This window comes from Belonocnema kinseyi, chromosome 1 (assembly GCF_010883055.1).
Source record: "Belonocnema kinseyi isolate 2016_QV_RU_SX_M_011 chromosome 1, B_treatae_v1, whole genome shotgun sequence".
NCBI classification, from domain to species: domain Eukaryota; kingdom Metazoa; phylum Arthropoda; class Insecta; order Hymenoptera; family Cynipidae; genus Belonocnema; species Belonocnema kinseyi.
The window spans coordinates 178,735,632-178,745,980 of record NC_046657.1 but is presented as its reverse complement, the minus strand read 5'-3'; the positions used below and the strand labels follow the sequence as shown (position 1 = coordinate 178,745,980).

The 10,349-nt window shown below is 37.0% G+C and overlaps 1 protein-coding gene across 1 annotated transcript in view; it reads right to left on the bottom strand.

Moving 5' to 3' along the window:
• LOC117169840 (28S ribosomal protein S15, mitochondrial) overlaps positions 1 to 10,349 on the bottom strand; it is a 78,399-nt gene that overhangs the window by 22,835 nt on the left and 45,215 nt on the right. The window contains exon 3 of the mRNA XM_033356350.1: positions 2,400 to 2,595. Within this exon, the coding sequence (XP_033212241.1) occupies positions 2,400 to 2,595 (196 nt within the window). The remainder of the gene's footprint in view (positions 1 to 2,399; positions 2,596 to 10,349) is intronic.

Genomic DNA, 10,349 nt, shown 5'->3' with positions numbered 1-10,349 from the left:
CCCCCCCCCCTACACACAAACACATATTTCGATTTTGAATTCGGTTCAGTTTTGATTACTCTAGAATCAAACCGAAGGGCTTATGACAAAGCCACTGAACGCGTCATTGGGTTGCGAATAGAGGATCCCTATACCAAGGCTTTCCGTTGAATATGGTTACAAAAATTAATAGGCAGTCGCGGACAATTGCCCAGGGGTGGTCGCGAAAAGCTGAATAGCACCTGGGTGAGGTGGCCCGAACGGTGACTCTGGGATACCGGACGACCCCTCAGAGGACGCAGCCTTATCCTTGCATGCGGGGCTCTATAAGGATAGACGAATGTCTTTCCCTAGCTGCTCGTGGGAACAACAATGATAACACCAAATATAGTTGTACTAAGTGAAGTTCAAATCAATCGAATGCGCAGGGGTCACGACCATGGATCGGCCAACAATGCCGACCACTCAAGAATTAGGAGAACCAATGAAAATGCACTGTGGGGCGAGAAACACGCAGAGCTATCGGACTTTTCACATCAACGTCTGCGAAACCATGCCGAAATACTCCAAAAGTAGGGGGGTGTAAGCGGAGCGCCTACTGTACCACAGCCAGAACAGGCCAGAATCAGAGTAAGAGAGACGAGACTAAGACCAACCGCGGGCAGGTATCCTATAGAGGCAGAGTGATGCTTCATGACCCAGAGAAACATCAATACCCAGGTTTCTCTCAAGCCTTAAGATCTGGGTGAAATTGATGACGATCTTTGTGGAGATTTTTCAGAAGAATCCGACTTCTGGACTATAAATTGTTATGTATTAAATGCAGAGAGGGCTTTGGCCGACGCAAACTTTGCCGCGAATTTTATCGCCAAGGTTCCAAAGTACGCGCGCGAGCTCCGAATCCGTTATCACGCACTTAAACGTCAAAGCTGATGACCACCAAGCAGGATATTGTTGACAGAATACGGATACTAATTGACGCTAAGAGAAGTCTAGAGCGGAGAGAGAAGTGGTCAGAGAAAACCAACAGTTTCTCTTTGACACATCTCAAATCTTTCAAGACCCTCCAGTTACTGTCGACCACTCGTCCAAACCATTGAAGGTCGAAAAATTTTGGAAATAAGTCTACGAAGTTCAGCATAGACTAAACAAACACTCATAGAACATAAATAGCTTGAAGGAGCCGTGTGATTCGCTTATAACACGTGAGAAAGAGTACCTACCCATCAGTACCGAAGAGGCGAAAAAAATATTAGGAGGTATAAAGAACTATTCTTGCAGATGGAAATTAAAAATGTCCGTTGATTATTGGTCAGATTTTTTAAATTTATATCTTACAGACTCTCACTACATAGGTGTTAAACGTTTCGTCTTAGTCAAACTTGAATTTTTTCCGCTCTAAGGTAGTTTTAAAGGGCGAACAAAATAATTTGGCCAGCCTTAGGAGAAGGTGCGCTGACATATAAAACATATGAAAAGTAGTTTCAGAGATTTCACAATAGTGGTTTTCATATTGGAATGCAAAAAGAATGCAGTATCTTAAATGCTTTTTGTCAGACGCCATTGTATTCAGTAATGATGTTTTAGGTTAAGCCAGCAGGGGTGCCACCTATTATATTGTGTTTTAAGGTTTAGGGTTCGCCCTTGAAAACTACTTTAGAACAAAGAAATCAAGCATAACCAAGAGTTACAAGATATCAAAGTAAAGGTATCGATTTAATTTGTAGTCTTTATATAACAGAGGTGTATTGCGCATGCTTTGCATTCTGGAACTGCATTGCACAGCACTATAAACTGAAGAAAATTAATGCACATTCCTATGCAGGCCTAAGCATTTGAGAACATAACTGCACAATCTTCATTATTTATTTGACAGAAAATATAAATTGCAGATTGGAAATTTGTAATTTAATTAAAATACATTTGAGTGAAGTATACGTAATTTGCTGAGTGTATTTAAAATACCTCGGGCGCACATGTTTTACATGACAATGGGATGCTGATGGGAGAACTGGTCGTCAGTAACATGAAGTCGGGCTTCCGCTCGCGCATGCACTTCGGTCTATAACATTCATATTTTACGATAGAATCTAAAAAACTAATTGGAATAATAAAAAATATATAAAAAATGGAAAAATATTAATTTCTTTTTTAATTCATCGATTGTAATTTTAAAACTCTGTAAATTATTTACCGTATGACTTGAAAAACAACCATCTCAATTATAAATTTTGAAAAATATCAAAAGGCAAAAGAGCGACTAATCATAAGTTCAAGTAATTCATACATAAGTAGACAAGAGGTAAATTGATACAAATTCAACAGAACTCAAAAGAATTCAGAAGCACGTGTATACATGAATTCAGCAGTGGTCAACCCCTTGGTACTGCCAATGTCAAGGAAAGATATATTTTACTTACTCAGGCGGAGGCTTATATATTAGATTTAACTTTTCTAAGATCCACTCAAAGCGCTTGTAATCCCATGTGCGTAATCTCTTTAGATACTTTTTCCTCTTATCAATTTTTTCTTTCAACAGTACCTTGCACTTTATATTTCTGGGATGCCTTTGCATGTGATCTTGCATACGGTGAATTTCAGTAGTCATCTCTGCAACTGGAAAATAAAACGAAAAAATATTAAATTATATAGGGAGGTGAAAGCCTCTGAACAAAGTTTCTATGCGCAGTTCTTGCATCGCGATCCTTGACTTTAATAGGCGAACTAAGGGTAAGTATCTCTTGGATTTTGAGTACTCTTTCTTACGATACAATCATGCGCACACAGAATTTTTGGTTTACCAACCTTTACAATAAATTCTGTCAAAAGCGTACAGAATGACATTCAGATAAATTCTACAATCCATTCAATAAATTCTATAATCCAAATGATAATCGTCACTGTACTTTCGTAAACAATTGGATGTTTAAAAATAATGCATATAACTGCTCAGTGCGTTATCATATTTTCCCTGTTTGAATTTACTGGAATATCATGCTGTCGCAAATCCCCTAATTTATTCTGTTACTAAAGAAATTTACTTCGTTTATAAAAATATAATAGATATCAGAATTTTTGATTTTTCATTCAACTAAAAACTCTCAAGGTTTACCTAACATCACATAATTATTCTACTCGTTAAACCTATTTATTGTCCCGTATAATGCGTCGCAGTATCTCGAATAAAAATTCTTGGTCCAGCGCTAAATGAAAGTCTTGTAATACGAGGCTCAATTTTCCCCGGTCCTTCTCAGCAGGGATTTTTTATCTCTAAGCTGGCTGAAAGTAAGAATGTCTGAGGGATAAAATATGTTGTTTCTAGAGGAATTCAAGCGATACATATTTTTCTGATTTCTCAAAAAATTGTTTTTGAAAGGTTAAGCGTATTTAAATTTTGTGCTTTGTTTTTCAAAATACCCAATATTTTGTCTTTAAACCTCTATAAAATTTGACCTAATTGAGACATTTATCGTTTTCTTTTCGATTATATTATTTATTGCCTTCTCTCGCAATCCACCGGAAAATTTTAGCAAGTTTTAAGATTAATAAAATGGCGGCGATTTTTTGAAAAAATTAAAAGTAGATTTTTCCAAAAAATCTATCCTTATAATCTTTGCCAATTTTTAAAATTTTGTACTTTGATAAGGAAGATATCTTGTGAGTTTTATGTGGGTCAAATAACTTTTGTGGCCACGAGACAAACAATTATAGATAAGAAAAAATGGTAAGATGTGTTGAATATTTATTTTGCTATAAAAATAAATGAAACGCCAGATTTATGAAGCTTCACACAAAAAATGTATTTATTAAAATAGAACAAGAACATAGGCAACTGCTCTCGAGGAAATTTGTCAGAAGACAAACTCAGGTGAGGACACATCGAAGATGCGTTACCGCTGAAACTAACCCTAAAATCGATTATCTGAGTAAGAAAGAGAGAGTGCAAAAAGGTTTTTCTTCTAACTGCCAATTGGTGACGAAAGCGGTTCTTTCAGGCTTATTTGATTCTGCGTGCTGAAAAGTCTAGACGTAATAAATGAACTACTGCATATCGTAGACAAACATAGTTTATTACGGTACATTCTTGAGTAGGCAGAAAAAAGATACGCATCTATTTTCATACTTAATCTAACGGTTTAGCTTGGGTATAATATTTAAAATACCCTATGCTATACGTCAATATTTCCACTTATTTTAAAATGTTTTGGGTATTTAAACGTTCACGTAGAAAACAAAACTGTTCTACAAAAAAAAAGTCAGAATACAATGGACACAAAAGTCAATACGAACGAAAGAAAAAACAAATGTACGATATTAATACTTTTACGAAAGTAAAATTTATAAAGATAATACTGAGGAAGAAAGAAAATGACATTTCAGTGATCTTTTTTTGTTAATGGCAACTGCATGACGCCAATCAGTGTTCTAGTGTTGGTTTATCCCTGTCATCATACATGAATAGCCATTTTCGACGTAGCAAATAAAAAAAAGTTTACTTCTCTAGACCTTCAGAGATTATATTATTGCTCGATGGTCCTAAACTACAATATATCAAAGAGGCTCAGAGTTGGACACAATCTCTGAGCGTATTGCCAAACGTTCCTCGAGCGTCGGTATGTCTCATTTAGTATGCACGAAAAACCACATTAGGCGCAGCATCAAAGAAAAAGTATTCTTCTCTCGACCTTTAGATACGCATATTATTGATTGAGGTTTCCCATGCTACAAAATATTAACGTTGCATAGAGTTGGGCATGTCATCTGAGCGTGGCGCAAAACACTTCTGGAGTGTCGGTTGGTTTTCTGTAGTATGCGCGAAAAGCGACTTTGGGCACAGCACCAATAAAAAAGTATTAAAATATATCAATATAATATAAAATATTATAAATATTATAAAATATATCAAAATAATCATATCGCATAGTGCTGGGCTTTTAATTTCCTGCCTTTGTAGTGTAATATACTATTTTCCTTTATATCTGGTCGAAAGTACATTTGATAATTATTAAAAACTAAGCAACCACGTTTTGCAGCACGGCAGACAGCCGATACTTAGGTGTTCTGCACAGAAAACGATGTGGAAGGCATGTACTTTCAAACAAGATATAAAGGAAGGTTTTTCTTCTAACTGCCAATTGGTGAGGAAAACGGTTCTTTCAGGCTTTTTTTATTCTGCGTTCCGAAAAGTCTAGACAGAAAAAAAGACGCGCATCTTTTTTCGTACTTAATCTAACGGTTTAGCTTGGGTATAATATTTAAAATACCCTATGCTATATTTTCAATACTTCCATTTATTTTAAAATATTCCGGATATTTAAACTTTCACGTACAAAATGAAACTGTTGCTTGGATATCGGCTTTGTAAAGATATCAGCTAATTGGTGCTTCGATTCTACATAAAATATTTCTATTTCTTTACGGCTTAGAACCTCGCGTACAAAATAATATCTTACTTCTATATGTTCTGACCGTTTGTGAAATTCAGCATCCAGCATAATCTGCGTTAGTGTAGCCTAAGAGTTCGAAACTGTTCCCACTCTTTCCTAAGATTATATCGCGATCACGCTTGCCCATCAAGTACCAAATGATTCGTTTAGCTGCTTGCCAGTGTTTTTATCGTATGCGTTTGAAAATGGACTCGCGTAATTAACTGCGAATTCGATGTCTGGGCAGCAATCTCTAGTCACGAATAATAGTGAGCCAACAGCTTCACGATAAGGGATGTTTTTCGTGTTTTCGCTTACATTTACCTTTTTTTTCTAATAAAGATCCTGGTTCCGCGGGAACACTTACAGGATTTGCAATGATCATTTCAAATTTTTTGCTAATTTGATCAATATAACTAGACTGATTAATTTTTATTACACGTTTAGGGCGATCGCGTTTTATTTCTAGATGACAAATTCATCTCCTTTATTAACCGTTATTTTAAAGTTGCATTTTAAATATGATAAAACCCGGTCGATGACGTGTTTACTTTTACACATAATTAATCCGTCCTCAACATAAAAAGGCTAAATAAACTATAAAATTATCAACCTTGCTGACAAAAATACACTTATCGCTATTAATGTTTTTGAAATTAAATTCACGCAAGAATAAAACAAACTTACTGTTGCAACAGCGAAATGACTGCTTCAGTCCATATAAGCTTCGTTGTAACTTATACACGATGTCACTCTTCACGATGTAGCCTTCAGGTTGACGCAGATATATTTCTTCTTCCAGGTCTCCATATAAAAACGCTGTTTTCACATCCAATCCAATCATTTCACGGTCTTCTGAAACCGTAATCGAAAAAAATATTCTTACCGGCTCGTAACGTACCACTGGCGCAAAAGTTTCAAAGTAATCGATGCCTTGCTGCGAGTTTTTCTTTTTCGCGAACACCCATTTGCTCCAGATTACGAATTTACCTTTCGGCAAAGGTACAGCAGTCCAAGTTTTATTTTAAAGCAAAGCATGTTTTTCTTCTCCCACTGTTTCTAGCCATTTTTCTGCCTCGGGACTTGAGATGGCTTCGTTATAAGTTAGTGGTACGGTCTCCGCTATGTACGATACTGGTACACCAGAGCGATAGATGGGGTTGATCCTCTGCCGGAAAATTAATGTGTCCAAGTCTCATGCCAAAGCTTCAGCATATTTTTCTTCGACTCAGTCACATTGAACTTTTCGGGAAATTCTACTTCAAAATTCATTTTAAAAAGTTTTCCGTATCTTTCACCTCGCGCCGTTAGATTTCCGTTTTTATCATGCACATCACAATGATTTTGATTCTTGTAAAACGAGAAATTCTTGTCGTTTATTGTACTGATAGAAAACAGATTTCTTCGAAGTTCCGAGACTAATAATACGTTCTGCATTTCTCGTACAACCGTTTCTCCGTTCACTTGCTCGCGAATAATGAATGTACCCTCGCTGATCGCTGGACGAATTTTATCATCGGAGATTTTCACTAATCGTATCTTGCTTGAGTCGTTGAGTTCAGTGAAAAATTCTTAGCTATAGGTCATGTGCATGATAGCACCTGAGTCTGCCAACCAGAGCTCTTCATCACTCACGGTAGTTTTTGAATAAAAAACGCTTACATCGCTAATGTATGCCGCCGCTATATATGACGATTCTGTTTTCTCTGAATCATCACCTTTGCTCTTTTTATTCGGACACTCTCGCGCCCAGTGGCCTTTTTATTTGCAGATCGACACTTCGCTCGTTTTTTCAAATTCTCGTTTTTTTTAATGATCGAACTATCGCTTGCTTGATTGTGCGTCACTTTTATCACTTGTCTTTACACTTAACGCTTGAGTTTGTAAAGCAAGAGGGGCAATGCTTTCCTCTTTGTCACACAGACGCTTTTCTTCACGAATCAGCCGGCTTATAAGTGTACCCGTTCTTCTACCAGCTAGAGGTATACCCTTTGTCTGGCTCTGTTTTAGTCCCGTCTATATGACCCATAAGATCATCCGATCCCAGAGAAAGTGTAACACCAATCTTCCAAATGGTGTAATTAGTTTCGGTCAGCTTAACAAATTTTGATTCTTTATCAGCCATGATGAAAAGAATCGCTCTAACACTGCAATTTAGATACGACACATAGAAAAAAACAACACACGCACACAATCTATGACTTGCAAAGTTGTGTCTTGTCTTTTTAGATTATTTACTATAAATACATTCGCGCAGCGGAAGCACATTGAGCCCATAACCGCCGAAAAGTCTACAGGTAATAAATGAACTACTGCATAGCGGAGAAACGTTCATGCTTTTATTAGGTACAATCTTGAGTAGGCAGAGAAAGACATGCATCTCTTTTTGTACTTAATCTAACGGTTTAGCTTAGGTATTATATTTAAAATACCTACGCTATACTTCAATAAGATGAAATTTTGCATGTCCAAGAATGTTCTATGAAAAATACATCTTGTTTTTTTGCGATATCATTCATTGTGTAAAGAAAATTTATAAAATAACATTTTTAGGAAGAAATATTCTCCCGGCATTCAAAAATGGTTTAGTCGACATAAAACTAATATGATACGAGGGACGGTCAAATATAAAAGGGATTTTGTTTGATACTTTTTATTGAATGGAAATGTTTACGAAGTACAGAGTTATTATTGTTTTACATACATTTTATTAAATTTTAGTCAATTTTGCGATTGGATCAGTAGCTTCTGAATTTATGTATCATAGAACGAAGGTGGTTGGGCCTGGAGCCTTTTGCGCAAAAAGTGCTCTATCTCCTCATCGGTTTTGAAAAGCTGACCTTCCAACGACTTTCTCAGTGGTCCAATCAAATGGCAGTCGCAGGGTGTGTAATTAGGGATATAGGCAGGAGGTCTGGGAAGAGTTCAGCGGAGTTCTCGCAGTTTTGATTGAGTTCGAGTGGAAGTATAAGGCCTAGCGTGCTGGGTATGAGAGTGCCCCGCCTTTTATACTTGTAGACTGCCCTAGCTAGCTTTGTCCAAAAGCTGACAATAGCCGTCTGCGGGGTTGGCTAAAAAAATTAATTGTTTGAATTTCAAATAACCACGGACCCTAAAAGGTTTTCTATGCTACAAGTAGTTTATCCTCAAAATTTGAGTGAGATAAAACAATAATTCAACTCTCCCAAGCAAATTCAAGGTTTAAAAAGTGAAGAGCGCAATCATGACATCCACGATAAAAAGTTCTTATGCGAAAAAGTCGATAAAATGACAGTTTTTTGTCCGTCTTGCATCAAAGGTTGCTTTTCGTGCACGCTAGAGTAGATCTACCAAAACTCGAGAATTGTTTGGCGCCAAGCTCAGGAATCATGTCCGACTCTGTTCTTCTTTGATATTTTGCAGCTTAAGGCCCACTGATCGATAACATACAGGTCTAAAGTTCTAGGGAAGGATACTTTTTCTTTGGTGTGACGCTTAAAGTCGTTTTTCTTGCATACTAAAGGAGACATACCGACACTCTAGGTCTGTTTGGCGCCACGCATACTTCCCGCCACCTTCAAACACATATATTATCGATCAGGGGCGCTAAAGTACAGAATAGCAATAATGAACCTGTTGAGCATGATCCCTGAGTGTGGCGCCAAACAGTTTCTCGAGTGTCGGTAGATTTACAATACCGTGCGCGAAAAGCGACCTTTGATACTATACGAACAAAAAACTGTCAATTTTTCGACTTTTTGCATAAGAACTTTTTATCGTGCATGACATGATCTACAACATACCTAAAATTTAGAAAAATCAATCGAGCCCTTTTTAATGCAATTGGTGCGGGGTCCTTTGGATGATTCTAGCCTATTAGAATTTTGAGTCTATACTAATTCATGATAACGATAAAGAATGCAACTTTTGAAACTACATAATTCCACTATAACTGGCCCCTTTGTCTTTGACAGCTTATCTCGTAAAGAAAGTCATCGAAGTATTTTGTATGTATTCAAGCCCATCTATACAATTTTGTTCTATTGCAAAAAGTTGAGCCTTCGATAATGTTTTAATTTAAAATTTCTCCTTCAACTTACGCATAAATTCTCTGTGCCTTAGTATTCTTTATTAAAAATTTTTATTACAATGCGTTGTGCAATAGACTATAGGATTCTCACTCATCGCGCAAGATCCTGAACGAAAGAGAAGGGAGAGACCTACGCAGTCCTGAGCAAGTCTGAAATAACGCCGCTTCAACCTCCACTTGGTACATTATGAAAGAAGACAATAAATTATATTACATTAAAAAAGAACACAATAAATGCCTAAATTTGGTCAAAAGTTCACTCAAGCCTTCGAAACAAGACTAAGCCTTAAATTTTTAGGCCTTAAATTGCTTTAGCTCGAAATGCGAGGCCTCGAGCTCTCCTTCCTTACGTTCATCGACCTCTGACTTGCCATTCCATAAAATCTGCCATAAAATCTGCTATTTATTCGCACAATTCGCAAGCATTTGTTTAAAAAATAGTACTTCACTTGATGGTGACAGGAGTGAAGTAAAGAAGCCTTCTGGAACATTTCATAAGATACTATAGGTACTTGCGACCATGAGAGAAGAATCATACTACTAGAAGATATGCATGGATAGGTTGGAGTCCAATGGGAGGGACTGACAGGCTACTAAGTCATTTTGATGTTCCGAAAACGCATAGTAAGGGGATAGATTTGTTACCTTATGCTTAGAAAAAGGCTGGATTAATACAAATAATTGTTTAAGGCATAAAATGATGCACTTGTATACTTGAATTTACAGAAACCGGAAGTGCACTGGAGTTGCAGGAAGAATGACTAGTGATGCTTAGTGGACGAGAAAGTGTGGAAAATGTGAGTCATAATCGACGTCCAAGATCAAGTGTCTCTGGCGATAACATTGGTGCAGTTCGTGACCTTATTGAAAGTGAC